The sequence below is a fragment of the Aethalodelphis obliquidens genome, unplaced genomic scaffold (assembly GCF_003676395.1).
Source record: "Aethalodelphis obliquidens isolate GAN/ISIS:26980383/991018 unplaced genomic scaffold, ASM367639v1 scaffold15, whole genome shotgun sequence".
Lineage (NCBI taxonomy): Eukaryota > Metazoa > Chordata > Mammalia > Artiodactyla > Delphinidae > Aethalodelphis > Aethalodelphis obliquidens.
This window is the reverse complement of record NW_020837959.1, coordinates 670,518-687,820: the sequence shown is the minus strand read 5'-3', so window position 1 is coordinate 687,820 and position 17,303 is coordinate 670,518. Positions and strand designations below refer to the sequence as shown.

The window sequence follows — 17,303 nt, the reverse complement described above, 5'->3', positions numbered from 1 at the left end:
TTTTCCATTACCATTTGTCCCAAGAGATGGGATACAGTTCCCTGTGTTATACAGTAGGACCTTGTTGTTTATCTACTGTAAATGTGGTAGTTTGCATCTACCAACCCCGAACTCCCAGTGCATACCTCTCCCTCCCCCTCCCCGTCAGCGACCACAAGTCTGATCTCTATGGATTTCAGACTAGTTTTGATGCACAGAATCAAACCTGTCACAGAGAACTTGTGCTTGAGAAAAGCTGTGCTGCTGACCTTGAGTCACGGGGTAGATGTCTCCAGGAAACCTGTGCCTGGTGAGAGCTCGGTGAAGGAGAATGGAGTGGAGTCAGGTCCTGATGGATTAATAGGGTGGTTGAAAGTGATGCAAGCGGGTGAGGAAGCCCAGAAAATGGGAAACAAGTGGACACTTTATTTGATGGACCAATTTGAGAATGTAAATTAATCAAGAGTGAATTCAATGCGTAAGTTATTCAAAAACAGAGAATATTCAGGTTCAAATATCTTAGGCCTAATAGGAAGGATTTTGTTAATTCAGCGGCTTTGGTCACTCAGCGAAATCAGTCATTTGTACGAGGGCATCACGTCCGGCATTCACAATGGGGGCCGGGAGGGTGGATGTCTTCCTGGGACACCGCCCCCCCTTCATTCTTCGTCCCACGCTCAGGACCAAGTCCTTGTCTCCTTTTTACGTTGCCCTTTCCTCGTTTCCTGTGGGTGGGAACCGCAGCGTCCTGGTGGCGGCTTCTGTGTGGTGTGCTTGTCGCGTTTACACAGACCTGCCACCGCGTGACCTGGGGCCTGGCTCCTCAGGAGAGTCCACAGGGGCGTGGTTTCCCGGGGGTGGGGGTGGGGGTTTGCTTTTCATTTTTCCCCTTCATTTACCTAAGTAACTCAGAGTACTTGCCTGCTCTTTCCCTTACGATTTCTCACTCTGAAACGTCCCACTCTGCTCTGGCGTCAGCTGTCGCCTTAGCTGCTGGCACCCGAAGTGCGTAGTTGTAGGTGCCGCTTGGCTGTTTTGCTCCCTTAAGGCCCTGGGGGGGGGGTCCCCGCTGAGGGGAGCGCCCTCGCAGGCATGTTTTGCTGGGACACTCGTCTGTCCTGAGGCAGATAAGCGTGTGCAGAGCGGGCGTGGTGGCAGGGCTGGGAGGCTGGGACGAGCGGGTGTTTCCCCTCGGCTACGCTGGTGTGAGGAAAACCTCTGTGTCCCAGTGCTAGGAGGGCCCAGGTCCTGCCGCTCCCCACCTCCAATGCCTGGATCCAGAGGTGTGCTCGGTACCAGTACCGGTGCTGGTCACGTGAGGTGCTTCGTACACCGCGAGGAGGCATTTCTAAGCGTCCAAGTGTGACTGAATCTCCTGAACGTGCTCTGGGGAGGGCCTCCTGTGTTGGGCCGCTCCCGCAGCCCCGAAGAGCCCACGGCATCCCTGCCCCCCCCCACCGCAGGGAGCGAGCCGGTGACAAGGTGCCTGTAACATGAAGACGCCAGCAGTGACTCAGCAAAGACCCAAGACGTGCCGGCGCCCCCAGCACGCCTGGGTGCCCCAGGGCTTGGCTGGTGGTTTTAAGGGGCCTCCAGATTCTCAGAAAAGAAATCTCAGTGGGCTTCACGTAAATAGTAAGCATGTGCTCAACAGGACATATATACGAGGGAGAGTTGGCTCTAGCATTCACCCAAAAAAGTCACAGCTGGGAAGAGATTGTTCTGAGGACATTGACACCTGGTTCGTGAATCGGAGCATTCAGAAAACGGTTCTAAGATGTCCTTTGATGAAGGACACGTACCACTAAGCTTATCTTTTTACCAAAGAAACATGTTTTCTTCGTATATTATATTTAAAATTTACTTGGTAATAATTGTTTGTAATGATTAACTACTGGTGCAAAGGCCTTTGTTAGGAGGTTATCTTGGTTTTTTTTTTTTTTAAGAGAGAAAGAGACAGTGGATCTTGGACTGAATTATGAAAACATGAAGCTTTGGGGAAAGGAATTGAAGGATGTAAAAACAAAATGTGGTTGGGAATCCCTTGTTCTAAGTAAGGCAGAATGTAAGGGAAAGGGATTTTTATTTTAATTATTGTCATTAGTCCATATTCTCTTTGACCTTTTTGGGGTTTTTTTTGCGGTACGCGGGCCTCTCACTGTTGTGGCCTCTCCCGTTGCGGAGCACAGCCTCCAGACGCGCAGGCTCAGCGGCCATGGCTCACGGGCCCAGCCGCTCTGCGGCATGTGGGATCCTCCCGGACCAGGGCACGAACCCGCATCCCCTGCATCGGCAGGCGGACTCTCAACCACTGCGCCACCAGGGAAGCCCTCTCTTTGACCTTTATAAATATGCATGTGTTTTATGTATTATATATTTCTTTACGTAATTATTTTCTTAACATCTATAAAAATTTAAGTTACCCTTTTTTCCCCTCGGGAATATAGTATTTGAGTTGAGATTCCAAAGTGTCTCCGTTCTGTATATCCCCCATGTATTTTAAAATAGGCAGTAGAAAAACTACATTTCTGTTTATAATATTTCGTATTTGGATTGAATCAGATGCTGATTTTGTACATGAGATTTGAAAGAAAATTTTACTAGAACTGGTACGAATATACAAGCATTATTCCTTTGATGTGGATCAAAACAGCTAATGAAAAATATTTCTGCCTCAAAACCTTGTTTCTGCATTAATTTGAGGAAGATTTGGCCCGTGCTCCTTCAGCTTATTTGGGACAGAATCATCAAACTCATGAGCGTGAAAGGAACTGGAATTCCTGTCGTTCTCCCCCCACTGGAGGGTGGTCACCAGGGTCTGGAGCAGGGATTTCCGGCTCTGGTTTCACGTTGGCGATCGTCAGGGTCAACTCACACACCTTCCCGTGGCTCCACCTCAGGCTAAGGAGTCATCCAGACACAGGCCCGGGGGCTCAAGCTGCTTTTGAGTCCTCGGGGGACGGTGTGCAGCCAGCTTGAGGGGCTGTTGAAGAGGGAAGCTTGCGAGTATCATGAGCAGCCCAGCCTGGGGCGGGCCCACCTGGGGCCTGGGTGTCCTGGGGCTGCCAGCGCGGCACCATCCCATCTGCGCTCCAGGTTCACTGTTGTTAGGGACCATTTTTGCCAAACTTCTACTGGATTCCGGCGTTGCAGGGATAATTGCCCTTGACCATGATAACTTATTTGTGGATTACGTAAGTGTGGGCGTGGCTTTGTGTTACGATTCGAGCTGTTTGTACAGATAGGTTGCTTTTAAAGAACAAATTTGTCTTTCACAGTGAATAACTCATTTATCCCTTTTGTTTTCAGGCTGTTGAAAATCTTTGTTCTCACAAAGTTTCCCCAGTGCTCTACCAGCAGCTGCGCCAGGTCTGTGAAGGCCACGTCCAAGCACAAATCCTTCAGTTTAGAGAATATCCTTTTTTTGGCTTGGGAAGTTCCTATTTATTACCTAAATCTTTTGAAACTGAACATTAATAGGATAAAGAACTAATGAGTATCCTTAATATTAAAGCAAAAGCTTTATAGAAACAAAACCTCACGTTTGTATCATATAACCCAACGTAGCAGATGTTTCTGGTGGAGTTTTCACTGTTTAAATTACTTGGCTGACCTGATTGAAGTCAGTGTCCGTTTCTCTAGTCCATTTGGAAGCGTTTAGGAAGAGTCTGAAAAACACCTTAAGGCTGGAGTGCTGCGGTTCTTTATTCTTGTTTTTTAAAGATCTGTGTTAGTTTTCTGTGATTATAACCAATTCCCACAGAGTTGGCCGCGTGAACCAACCCTGGCCTGTTGGCCTGCGCTCTGCAGGTCGGCTCGCGCTGGGCTCAGGGGCTCTCGGCTCTGGGCCTCGCCAGCCCAGATCACACCGGACCTTTGGTTGCCCCGGGTGGGGCCGCACCTGGCCGCAGCCCCCAGGCCTCCCAACGCCTCAGGTTGGCTGGCGTGGGCTTGACCCTGTGCAGCCTTGCCGGCCCCCGCTGGCCACGGAGACCGGTCAGGGCGCCGCCGCGCGATGAGCGCCTCGGCTCAGCACTGGGCACCGGAGCTGCCGGGCCGCTGCCGAGGTGGCACCTGCCTCCGTGTGCTTACGACGCAGGCTTTTTCAGACTGTTCGTGGAAGGTCTGATCCCATGGGCCATTGTAGCTGTGAGCAGTTGTAACGGTTCTTCCAGAATTACTTGTTAACCCTTCAGCTATTTGGTCTTTGCTGTGACTCGCTCTGTTTCTGAGTTAGAAGCGGACCCTCGAGAAAATGAGTGAGGCGCTTGGCTGGGACCCCTGTGGCTGTGGTCAGTGCGCCCCCAGCGCCTTCCGATTTCACACGCCAGAAACGGGCTACTGTGTGTTGCCTCCTCTCTCTGTGCTCGGAATGTTGCATGGAACCTTGCAGCCGTGCCAAGCCGCGCACCTGCTGCACCTCGGCCGAGGGGCCGCAGTGAGGGGTGCCCCCGTGTCTGGTGCCGTGGAGCTGAGACAGGCTGGAGCAGGGCTGAGGCCCGGGAGGCCGGGTCCTTGCCTCCGCCAGCTGCCTGCGCACCCGTCCAAAGGGAGTAACGGTGCGCTGTGCGGCTGGGTATGAGGGTGCTGTGTGGTCTGTAGGCGGTGTAGACGTTGTGACCGTGGGGCTTCAATTAACCTGTGCACGCAGTGCCCGGGTGCTTGGCGAGGTTTTCCCTAGGAGCCCGCACCAGGTGTCTTTTGCTGTAAACAGCGTCCTGAAAGTCAGGTCGTGCACGTGGTGCACGGATGAGACGTGACGTACGTCTCTGTGCGACCAGAAGTGACCATTGGCCCTCAGCCGTTGTCCTCTGTCTGCCCGTCCCCCGGTGCTGTTCATAGTGGCTGGCTTCCTTGCCTCTGGGACAGCATCTCCAGAGCTGCCCTTTGGGGCGGGGCCTTTGGTCCAACCCCCATCCCACGAAGCCTCAATGGGCAGTGGGGTGAAAGGAAAACGGGGAGGGGCAGGAAGAGATGGAGGCAGGGGAGTGCAGGCAGGTTCATCACAGGTAGGCAGGGAGACACGGAGGCTGGAAACCACCTGTGTGGCTTCTGAGCTTCTGCCCTTTCAGTATTCTGATCACTAAGCAACATGCCTGACTCGGAGGCGAGGAGAGCGGAAAGTAAGGGGTAAACATTGCAACAAGTAAATTGGCCGGCGTTTCTGAAGTTTTCCTTAGCAGGTCTGCACAGACTCGCTAGATAGTGTTTTATTTTTAAAGAAGATTAACACATGCTGGCAGGATCACTGCAGACAAATGGTAAGCCTGCTAACATGCTCCCTGAGTGGGTCTCAGTGCACACGCCCTCTTGGGTCTTTTCCTCCAGCCTCTGGCTCAGCTGGACGGAAGGCAGATCTGAGTAGCTGGGAGTCTATGCCCCCTTTGCATCCAGCTGTGTTGTTTGTTTTTCTTTTTAACCAAAGCGTGGCCCCATCCATCTTCCCTCAGCCCCCAAGGAAGGCAGGGCCCAGTTGGGAGCTGGGATGGGGAGTTCTGTTCAGGTCAGGTGCTGCCATCCAGCTCCGACTGAGCTGGACAGTGGCTGGAGAAGAGTGGGGACGGCCTGCTCTTCTGGGGTGGGGCTGGCTGTGAGCTTGGCCTTCGGGCCGACCGCACAGGTGACTCGTGGTGCCTGTGATTCCCCGTGGGTCTCTGAAGTTTTCCTTGATCTCAGTTTATGCCTGAGAATCAAGCCTGAATCCCAGGAGTTTACTGTAACTAGACAACCAGGCTTAGATTTAGTAGATATATTGATTCTAATTTCATTTTATATATATGAGTTTTCAGGGTGACCTGGCTGAAAATTATGTAAGTGAGAGAAGAGATAGTATCAATAGCTTCCCTAACTAGGTTGAATTCTTTGGTTTCCTGACTGAGGTGAGTAGGCGACAACGAATGAGTCTCTCTTGGGCCAGGCACCGGGGGACGGTAGAAACAGGTGAATGTGTCGGGAGGGTTCTCTCTACGTGTGTAAGCACACCTCCACGACACAGTCTGCGGCGCTCCCTGAGAGAGCCCCGGGGCCACCGCCCACCACGTGAGCCTGCAAAGTAAAGTCGTGTACACACACGTGGCTGAGAGCCTCATGCCAGCGTACCGAGCCGGAATGCTGGAAGAATTCAGCTTAGAGCATCTCCCAGTCTAAGGAGGTTTCACCAGTCAGTCAGGAAATGACTGAATTTCAAAGGCATCTTTGAGGCGAAGTGCTGTACAATCCCTCCAGTCAGATTTTCTGGATAAAAGAGATGAAAAGCAAACACCAAGGGGAACATGTAAATTCAGGGAAAAATCAACCATGAGGGTCTTGAAGATACAAACATCTTTTCATTGAGAAGCAATCGTGTTAGACTTGAGACAGCCAGGGTTGGATGTTTTGTCGGTAAGGTACGTAATAAGTCAGGTCCTCCTCTTGCCCTCCAGATCATGATCAGAAGCATCTTCCTGTTTCTGGATCGTACTTACGTGCTTCAGAATTCCATGCTTCCTTCCATCTGGTGAGTGTCCCCCGTCCTGGTCTGTGGCTGAGGCTGCGGCCGACCTGTGTCTCCGATGGTTGATTTGATGACACGTGCCCGACCGTCTGTCTGTGGCCCTCTGTGTTGGCCAGGGTCGCTGGCACGCAGGCCTGCCCCTCAGTGGCTCTCGGCCCGGAAGTGTCTGTCACCATGAGGGGCAGCCGCCGAGCCGGCAGCCGCCAGTGCAGCACGTTCTCCTGTGGGCACGGAAGTGCCTCGTGAAGTCGGTTTCTGTCACCTCTTCCACCTCTGCTCTGGGAAAGGCTGGGGAGCTGGTCACTCTCTGATGGCGCCCCCCGGTACTCTGCCGATGGGCTGGGCACAGGGCGTTGGCTTCCATCTGCTCGGGGCAGTGTGAGTCGGAAACCCTGTGCCCACGTTGCCCTGGGTCCCTGGTCCCCGACTTCCAGCGTTGTCCCTGAGCAGCTCAGCCTTGGTGACAGGGCCTGTCTGTGGTCTCGCCCTCGGTCCTCCTGGCCTGTGCCCACGTGGACATTCCCTCCCGATTCAGCACGCTGTGTCCTCTCGCCACCTCTAAGCCCCGTCCTGTAAAGTCGCTTCCTTTTCTAGTTTCCTGGCCGTCCGTTCACTCTGACCCAGGGCGGTGCGATTTCTCCTTCTACCACCGGGAAACCGCTTGTCTTTGTTTCCTGTAACCCACGTGTGGGGCGGCTGGGGCCCTCTCTCCCACGTGATCCCATGTCCCCTCTGCTCCTCTGTCCTCTCAGCCCCGACTCCTGCACGCCTCTTACTAGACGCCCAAGAACCTCTGCAGGACAGATCGTCGTTACTCAGAGAAACAATCAGTTTGGAAAAGCTGATGATGACAGGAAGTCACAGAGCTCCTCCTCTGTGTGGGGCTCTGTCCTCAGGGCTTCAGCACCCCATGACTGACTCCATCCTTAGAGCAGCTCCGTGAGGGATGACTGTCCTCCAGATGGAGAAACTGAGGCAGCGCGGCTGCCGCCGCAGGACCTTCTTCTGAAGCCGCACTCTCAGCTCAGGCTCCAGCAAAGCCACCAGGATGTGCCCGCGGCTTCCTCCTCCCCCGGCGCGCCTGGACGCAGCAGGCTTCCTCTCCCCACCTCCTCCCGTCTCAGCTAGTGGGCCGCTCCCACGGACTCTGCAAAGCTCAGGCCGGGGCTCCACTGCACACCCAAGTTTCTCACGCACCCTCACAGCGATCCCTGCCGTCCTGCACGAGCACACTTGCTTCCCTGCCTGCTGCAGTGGACGGGGGCTGGTAGGCTTCACGCTCTGGGCAGTGCCTCCAGGTTAGACAGCAGGGTTACGTTATAAACTACGTTTAGACTCTGGAGCCTGACAAGCTGGGCACAGCAAGCTCCTTGTAATCTCTGCCTCGGTTTCTCCATCTGGAGGACGGTCATCCCTCATGGAGCTGCTCTAAGGATGGAGTCAGTCAGGAGGTGCTGAAGCCCTTAGGACAGAGGAGCAGAGGGGATGTGGGATCATGGAGAGGAGAGAGGGCGCCAGCCGCCCCACGCGTGGGTTACGGTAAACAAAGACAAGCGGTTTCCCGGTGGTAGAAGGAGAAATCGCACCGCCCTGGGTCAGAGTGAACGGACGGCCAGGAAGCTAGAAAAGGAAGCAACTTTACAGGACGGGGCTTAGAGGTGGCGAGAGGGCACAGCGTGCTGAATCGGGAGGGAGCGGGCTGAGGGAGTGCGATGGACTCTGGTTTGCACCCTCAGTTCCGTCGTCCTGTGGCCAGGGCCACACGGGAGGCGCAGCTGGAGGATGGGAGCAGGGCAGGCGGAGGGTCCCAGGGCTCCCGGGCAGGACGGCGGAAGCCCACTGACCCATGCAGGAAACAGGCAGCATTGATGAGGAAAGAAATAGAAGGCGCACCAGACTGTCAAGAAGGAAAATTTTTTAAATAAAGGAGTTCTTGACACCCGGACCAGAGAGTTAGCAAGTCAGTAGCTTGGGGGTGATATTCATAGTGTAGCTGGAGCTTCACCCAGAACTTCTAAGAAGTGAAACTAAAACAGTCTTGTCTTCTTTGTTTGTACAGGGATATGGGATTAGAACTATTCAGAAACCATATTATTAGTGATAAAATGGTTCAGACAAAGACCATCGACGGCATCCTGCTGCTGATCGAGCGGGAGCGGAGCGGGGAGGCCGTGGACCGCAGCCTGCTGCGGGGCCTGCTGGGCATGCTGTCCGACCTCCAGGTGGGCCCCGCGCGTCCTCACAGCCCGTGAGGGCGGCGCTGCACCCGGGCGATGAGGTGGCCACGACGTCGGTGTCGGAACTGACACCGTTAGGGTATTGGTGCAAGTATGGGAGGGGAATGACTCAACTGGCACTCACCCGGAGGCGGCCGGGGCCTGGGAGCACCCTGGGCAGAGCAGGGGGGCTGGGCGGGCCCAGGCAGCTTGTCACGGGCACAGGTCACGGCAGCCATGCGCCCTCAACGTGGGGCTGCACCAGCACTTCAAGCTGAGAGCTAGGTTTCTTCGTTGTAATTGGTCGTTAACCCTGCTAATTTTTTAGGTGTATAAAGATTCATTTGAACTGAAATTTTTGGAAGAAACTAATTGTTTATATGCTGCAGAAGGCCAAAGGTTAATGCAAGAAAGAGAGGTGAGACAACGAAATGTTCCTGAATTGCCTTATTTCATTTTCATAGATGTGCATCTAAGTGTGATTTCTAAATGTTTGTCTCTTCACGCTGGCAAACATCTCACTGAAAATCTTCTGAAAGTTACAATCTAGTTTAAATTCCAGTGATGAGCTTCTTTGTGAGTTTATTAAGGGCTTAATTTTTTTCTCCTAATTTAGAAACCCTTCTATTGCCCCCCGCCCCCAGCAAGAAAAGCCTAGTGAAATAGCTTCTAAAATACATAAAGAAACTCAAGCTGAAACCAGAGTTTAAAAGATAATTCTTAAATGTGAAAGAGAAACCTGACATGTTAAAAATTTTCATCTCTGTGAGGCATTGAAAAGATTACCCAAAAAGCCACTGGAAAAAACCATGTATTTAGTAGTAATAAGAACCCAAAAACTTGATAGCTGGTTTCTCGGGTATCAGAGCCCAGCTCAGCAGGAAGCCCCTCGGGACCGTCACAGGAGGGGGAGTCGGAGACCGGCCTGGCTGCCGCCCCCGGGTCAGAGCCTCAGCGACCCCTGTCATGGGGCCTTTGCTGTACAGGCAGGTGACCCTTCACCCCTGGAAACTCAGAGAGAGTGTGTTTTGAGATCTGCAGCCACTCTCTTTGGGGCCTCAGAGGAACAGCCTGTTGCTTGGCGTTTGCCGACCCCGCCAAGCGTGGGCTGGGGGGTGCCGTGCTGCCTGCCCCCATTCCAGACGTTACCTTCAGTCTCCAGGATGGGGCTGAGGGAAGCCTCCTGCCGTGTATCTCCCTCCCCCTCCTCAGCACCCCTGCTCCTGGTACTCCGTTAATGTTTGGGCCTGAATGTACTGTCTGCTTTTTTTTCTTAAATAAGGAAAACAGTATTTCAGCTTCTTGGGTAACATGAAGGTTTTTGTTGCTGATGTGTTTAAATGTTGTGTTTGGAAGGTTCCAGAGTACCTGAACCATGTGAGTAAGCGCCTGGGGGAGGAGGGTGACCGCGTGATCACGTATCTAGACCACAGCACACAGTGAGTACCACTCCCGCGCTCAGCTCTGTGACCCGCAGCGTCTTGTAGACTCACTCGCTGCTCTCTGAACCTGAACGTATTCTGCTCCTGGGACAGTTTGCTTGTTGTCTGTGATTACTCAGCACTTGTAAGTCACACTGACTTGTGGCCTGTGGTGAGTTAGCGTCCAAAGGGAGTGATTCAGGCTGAGATACTTGGTATCTTCTTATAGACAGTTTATAATTTATGTTATAAATGTATAATAAATTTATAGAAGTTTATGTTAATGAGGTATCATCGAGTATAGGCAATTTCGGTTGTAAAGTTTTGTTGGACATCTGATATAGCTGTAATTTTTCCTTATAGTACTCAGTCACATTATTTTTTCTTTTAATGTTTACTTATCATATTTATCTTTGGTTGCGTTGGGTCTTAGTTGTGGTATGCAGGATCTTTTGTCGCAGCATGCAGGCTTCTCTCTAGTTGCGGTGCGCAGGCTCCAGAGCGCGTGGGCTCTGTAGTTGTGGTGCCCGGGCTCAGTAGTTGTGGCCCACGGACTTAGTTGCCCTGCGGCACGTGGGATCTTAGTTCCCCGACCAGGGATCGAACCCGCGCCCCCTGTGTTGGAAGGCGGATTTTTAACCACTGGACCACCAGGGAAGTAACTTGTCCCTTCTCTTTTCATCCAATTTTTTTTTTTTTCCTCTAAACATGAGGTCATTGTGTAGCTAGGGAAAAGTACAAGGGCAGGTTTTGTGAATGTCTGCGTCAGGCACATAATATTTATTCAAGTGAGGAAGATTAGAGCAGAAACGTGAGAGACGGAAAAGAGAGATGTTTTTAAGAGGGAAAGTGCTAAAACGCGCAGAACGTGCTGACTCCCGGGGTTGGGGGAGGGGCCAGGCAGGATGAAAGAAAGGGACAGGATGTGACAGCTTGAGAACGTGGAAAATAGAGGGTCGTGAAGCAGAGGTGAGGCTGCTGTCAGACACCTGGCGCTGGAGGTGCGGTGCCGTCGGGCCGAAGCGGGGTCCACGGGGGTGGGAGGGGGCGGGGGGGGGGAGGAGACTGTGTGCAGCGCCCGGTGGCGCCGGGCCCCTCTGCCCCTCCTCCCCGGGCTCCGGTGTGTAGATGCTGTGTTATAACTGCCCCTTCCCCAGTCTTGCTTAGGAGTGTCTGAGAGTTAAGCAGAGCAGAGGGCGGCCCCCCTCGGGTTAGGGTTTCGAGGGGCGCTGCCCGAGGTGGCTCCTGTGGTGTCGGGCGATTCAAAGGTCACAGAGTGAGAAACGGTTTTCGGAGAAACAGGAGGGAGGTGGCGCAGGTAAAGAGCCGTGGCAGCCTACGGGCTGCGCTCCAGGCGCCCCTTCCCGCCTCGCCCATGCACGCCGCTACCCTCGGGACGGGCGCTGCGGGTGTCGGTGCAGGCCACACCTCTGGGCCCTCCATGCCCGGAGCCCGAGTGCCTGCCGCGCCTCCCTCTGGGGCCACCCTGAGGTTCACCTGAGGTGGTGCAGTGAAAAATTCCTCAAAATGAAGGCCGAGGTCAATACCCCTGGGAGCGAAGTGGGGGCTCTGATCTCCTAAAAGAAGAGCTGAGCGAGCAGGGGCGATGGGGGAGGAGTGGCAGCTATGTGTCCTGCGGGACATTCTCGCGGCCGCTCTGAGAAGTCAGATTTTGAAGATGGTCCTGGGGGAAGACAGGCAGGAAGAAGTGAGGGCAGAGGGGCAGCTGTGGGTGCAGGAGGCCGTCTGTGGGACCCGGGCAGGGCAGGGTCGCGGGCAGCCCGCCCGGGTCGTCCCCAGGTGCGGTGGGCGAGGGTGCCTGCCTTCCGCTGCTGTCCGCCTCTCCCGGGGCCCTGGTGACCTGAGTCTGTGTCGGCGTCAGCAATGGCTGGGCGTGTGCTGACTTGGGCTCAGCTGCGTGGACGGGGGTCCCCGTCCTCCACAGCCGACAGGCTCTCCCCTGTACTTCCTTCCTGACACGCCTCTGTTTACTTCCCAGGAAACCACTGATTGCCTGTGTGGAGAAGCAGCTGTTAGGAGAACATTTAACAGCGATTCTGCAGAAAGGTAGGTTTTCCCAGCTCTGTGTCTCTGCACTGATTGCTCGTCCCTGATTTGCTAAGAGAGTTAGCGGAGCATTGTAAGCACGCGAGGACACTTGTTGTTGTAAGAAGACAGGCACTAAAATCATCGGAAAAATGATGGACATTAGCCCTTGAGGGGAAAATTGATTACACGCAATAGTGAAAGGCGCCCGTAAGAACCACGGTTTAAGCTAAAATCACGTGAAGTCCTATCCAGGCTGAGAGGTTGGTTGCGAGAGGCCCTCTGGCCGGCAGACGGCCTGGGCTGTGCTCACAGGCCCCATCCTGTACGGGGACGTCCCTCCTGGGCACTGACCCGCAGGTGTGGACACGCGCGGTCCGACGGGCCGGGGGCGCCCGCGGGCTGCATCCCTGCCCTGCGTGCGGCTCTGCGGCAGACGAGCTGCTGGCGCCATGGCCCCAGGACAGAGGCGGACCAGGCCAGCTCGGCACGCAGCTGACGGTGCAGTTTCAGCGCCGTGCTGTTAGAGGTGCTGTGGCGTTTCCACTCCCACCCTCGCTGTAATGAGCACAGCCTAACCTTGCGCGCTTTAGTGCTTGGTGTTGCTTTCTATAGCATTTAGTGTTGTGCGTGGCAGTCGTTTTGGAGCCACGGATCTGTTTCAAGCTATTGGAAACCTTAAAGTCTAATTTGGGGAGGCCCAGTAGCCCCCAAATGCGTCTGGTTGGGGTCTGCTTTGCCAGATGGTAATATTGTCTCTAATGAGACGCTAAACGTGGGGCTTCCAAGTGAAACCAGAATGAAGCCCAAAGGAGAGAATTAGTGTTCGTGAGCATCTGCTGTACTTCGTGTAAATGCCTTCTGGTCCTAGAACAGCCCCAGTTTACAGCGAGACACTAGTGCCTCAGATCACGGCCTGGAAGCCGAGGGCCAGGGTGCGAATCTGGGTCCCCTGCCCACGTCACGCCCACGTCGCTGGAGCCACACGCTGGAGCGTCTCCACGTGGGTGGAGCCTCGAGTTACTGTCCACCTGAAACAGGCGTCCTCCGATTTCATGCTAGGTGTTTATTAAAAAGGAGTCACTTTGTTTGGGGGGGCGGGGGTGCCACGCCATACGGCATGAGGGATCTTAGTTCCCTGACCAGGGATCGAACCCTCGTTCCCTGCAGTGGAAGCACAGGGTCTTAACCACTGGACCACCGGGGCGGTCCAAAAAGGAGTCACTTACAGAAGAAAAGGGAACTTCAAGTAGACAGTAGAAATTTGGATGAATCGTTTCAGTGTGTATTTTGATAAGCAAAATTATTTCAAGAAAATGGTAAATTATATATATGTAAGAGTATAGTCTAAATTTTATTAAAGGCATTTTAAAAATTAAAAGCTACAATTTTTGAATTTTTAAGTCATCATTCAGCATTTCAGTAGATCAGTTGTAGAATAAGTTATCTGCATCAGTAGATCAAATCGTAATTGAGAGAAATACAGACATTTAGAGCCTTGCTCAGGGTCCGTCGGCACAGCCTACGTGCTTGTGTGTCTTTGACGTGTGGACGGTGCCTGATTCACAGCCGAAGCTGAGGCTGCAGTCACGTGACTGGCTCACAGCTTCTCCGCTCTAACCTCACTGCCTCCCCACAGTTACCAGAAAGCAGGTGGTTAGAGCGTCCTTCACGAAGCTCTTCTGGCTGTGGTGGTTTTAGAAAATCTTTGTAAATCTTTGTTAAAACCTGAAATAGTAAAGACCTAAAAAAATGCTGTTAAGCACCTCCAAGTATCTGATAAACAATACATGTTTTCCTTCCGCAATTTATTATACAGGTGAATAAAATAAGTCAACTAAAAGATTAGATTTGATAGCTTATCTTAGGCAGATATACTTTCTGGCTGATGGACTAAATCAGAAGTGATTTGGGGTCGTAAAGCTCCCAGGTCAGAGAGTTGGTGTAGGCGTTCTTCGGACCTTTGCTGCAGTGGCCAAATAAGGGGCCTCCGTGCGGGGAAGGAGTGGGGACTACACCTCCCAGCGTGGTGCTCAGGGGACCAGACTCGCCTGCTGGGCTGCGTCACGGGGCCTTGCCCGCCTAGGAACCAGCCGACCCCTGGGTTTCCGCGTCCGCGGGGGCCCTGTGTGCCGCGAGCCCCAGCCCAGCCTAGCTTTTGCTCGTGCCGCCGTCCCGCCCGCCGTGCCGAGCTAACATTGCCGTGTGATCTCAGGGCTGGACCACCTGTTGGATGAGAACAGAGTGCCTGACCTCACTCAGATGTACCAGCTGTTCAGCCGTGTGCGGGGCGGCCAGCAGGCGCTGCTGCAGCACTGGAGCGAGTATATCAAGGTGCGTGGCCATCGGTCGGGCTCTGTGAGGGACAGGCGTGGGGCCAGCATCACACATCTCCCTCCAGGTCCCCCGTGCACAGGAGTTTGAGGGATGAATACCGTCCGGGTGTAAACACGTCTTAAAAGCTGCCATTTGGCTGTTTGTCGTCAGCGTAAGTATTGGGTTGGCCAAAAAGTTCCTTCGGTTTTCAAGTAGAAATAAAAGACACATTTTTCATTTTCACCAAGAACTTTATTGAACAATTTATTCACTGTTTTGTTCCACTACCTTCTGCCATTTTTCAGGCAACTTCATAATTCCGTCGTCCCAAAACTTTTTACCTTTTTCAGCAGAGAACTGTTCAGGTGCCTTTCACTGTCTTCCAGGGAATTGCATTTTTTTTCATTAAGAGAATTTTGTAAAGACTGAAATAAATGGAAATCTGAAGGTGCAATGTCTGGCGATATGGTGGATGAATCAGAACTTCCCAGCCAAGCTGTAACAGTTTTTGCCTGGTCATCACAGAAACATACGGTCTTGCGTTATCCTAATGGAAGATTATGTGTTTTGTGTTGACTAATTCCAGACACTTTTCATCGAGTGCTGCTTTCAGTTGGTCTCATTGGGAGCAGTCCCTGTTGGAATTAATCGTTTGGTTTTCCGGAAGGAGCTCATAATAGAGGACTCCCTTCCAATCCCACCCCACACACAACATCACCTTTTTTGGATGAAGACTGGCCTTTGGTGTGGTTGGTGGTGGTCCATTTCACTTGCCCCACGATCTCTTTACTGTACAGTATCCACTCATTACTGTACAGTATCCACTTTGCATCGCCTGTCACAATTTGTTTTAAAAACGGAACGTTTAAGTAGAGAATTATCTGCGGAAATACCATCGAGTAGGTTTTTTTCGCTTAACTTACGTGGAACCCAAACATCAAAGCGATGAACATAGCCAAGCTGGTGCGCATGACGTTCAGTGCTTGATTTGGAGAGTTTGAGCATGTTGGCTCTCTGCCCCGCGGTGTAACCTCGACTGCTCTCAATGAACGTCTCGCTTTGATCGCTATCAGCTTGAACTGGTCTACTCGACCGGAGCATCGTCCAGCCAGAAATCTCCAGCACAGAACTTCGCAAGCCACTTTTGACACGTTCTATCCGTCACAGCACCTTCTCCATACACTGCACAACTCTTTTTTTGTGCTTCAGTTGCGTTTTTACCTTTCTTGAAATAACAAAGCATAGTATGCCGAGAATGTTGTTTTTCTTCCATCTTCAGTATTAAAAGGGCTGCACAGAGATTCACCAATTGTGATGTCTTTTTTTAAATGCACGCTGATGTGACAGCTGTCACAATACAGTCTAACAAAACTGTTTTGAATGAAGTTAAAGACAGCTAAGCGCTACTAGAGCCATCTTGCAGAAGAAACTGAACGAACCTTTTGGCCAACCCGATACTAGCTGAGTTCTACAATTGAGATTTTCAGAAGTTGTTTTTGTGAATCTACTGTATAAATGTGATCTCATGCCTTTGCTCAGTGGGAACTCTCACGTATTTTGGTATGTCAGGTGGGTGCGTATGCTACTTTGTTTCCTAGAAATCCAGGATTTACTATGTAAGCATGTGCTTGCGGGTTTCTGCGTGTGTATGCGTGCATGTGCGTGTGTGTATGGTTATCAAAAGGCAACAGGAGAGACCCTTGTGGTGCTGACTGCTTGTCCTCTTGGCCGTGGGTGTAGATGACACACACAGGTGATGCCTGCCCAGGCGACGCACACACAGGGAGCTACAGGCGAACACCGCGACCCGTCGGGGTGGGACGGGTGGGCTGTGTCAAGGCCAGTGTCCTGGCTGGGGCGCTGCTCAGTAGCTTCCCACAGGGCACCGTCGGGGAGACAAGGCTTAGTGTGCGAGGACATCGCCACTGTTTCTGCTGCATGTGAATCTGTGACTGTCACAGGGAAAATTCAGCTGAGGAAAAAGATAAAGGAAATAATCAGACCTGAAGTCGCATGTTGGTCTGCATGTGGCCAGCTTGGACACACGCACACACGCATGCACGCACACATGCCCCCAGGATTTTGTGCGGTTGCATTGAGCTGAAAGGCATAAGCGACTCACGCTGGGTCAGCGCTGGAGCTTTATGTTAAGAAAGGCCAGTGGAGATTTAGGGTTTTGCTGACCAGTAGTCCTGAGAGAACAGGAACAGGTGCTGAACACAGGAGTTCACCTTTGCAGTGTCCATTCTCGGCAGGAAAAGTCAGTGTGTGAACACGGTTCCGAGGGTCCACTAATGATAAGCAGTTACGCCGTGACAGCACAGTGTTTCCTCACAAAATAAAGCTGACCCTCATGTGTCGTGGTCTTATGTACATTATTTTAAAATCCTGTCAGTGTGAAAGGGTACAGAGTGAAGAGTGAGTCCCTCCTGCCCCTGCTGGTCATGCCCTGTCCCTCTCCAGAAGGTCTTTATGCCACGTCATTTGTACCTTGTCACCAGCGATCAGCCTCCACGGGCACCTTTGACGTGCAACTGTGTGTGTTTCCTGTGAAGACGTGTCTTACATTGAACCACGGTTGTGTTCAGCGTCTCTTCAGCTGGTAGTTTTTCATCAGATAGCGAACTGTTGTTGTCACGCACAGACTTTTAGTAATGTTTAAATAGCATCTTTAAATTAAAAATACAGGCTAAAAACCAGGCTCTAAACCACCCACGGTTAGAAGTGAAGGGGAAAGAAAACTATAGTCAGGAAGTCCAAATAGGTGTATCAGGTTAAGGGGGTTACTTTCTATTTGAGGAATTTATAAGTAAAAGTTTTTTCTTCAGAAAG

General features: G+C 52.4%; 1 protein-coding gene across 2 annotated transcripts in view; it reads left to right on the top strand.

Annotated features, from left to right (window-relative positions):
* Nucleotides 1-17,303, top strand: part of CUL4A (cullin 4A) — a 45,429-nt gene that overhangs the window by 7,424 nt on the left and 20,702 nt on the right. The window contains exons 3-10 of one of the 2 annotated variants that reach the window (XM_027115786.1): nucleotides 3,289-3,392; nucleotides 5,171-5,240; nucleotides 6,402-6,475; nucleotides 8,532-8,694; nucleotides 9,017-9,106; nucleotides 10,045-10,127; nucleotides 12,109-12,176; nucleotides 14,371-14,489. In XM_027115786.1, coding sequence (XP_026971587.1) covers nucleotides 3,289-3,392; nucleotides 5,171-5,240; nucleotides 6,402-6,475; nucleotides 8,532-8,694; nucleotides 9,017-9,106; nucleotides 10,045-10,127; nucleotides 12,109-12,176; nucleotides 14,371-14,489 — 771 coding nt within the window. The remainder of the gene's footprint in view (nucleotides 1-3,288; nucleotides 3,393-5,170; nucleotides 5,241-6,401; nucleotides 6,476-8,531; nucleotides 8,695-9,016; nucleotides 9,107-10,044; nucleotides 10,128-12,108; nucleotides 12,177-14,370; nucleotides 14,490-17,303) is intronic. The other variant, XM_027115788.1, reaches the window with a different exon arrangement.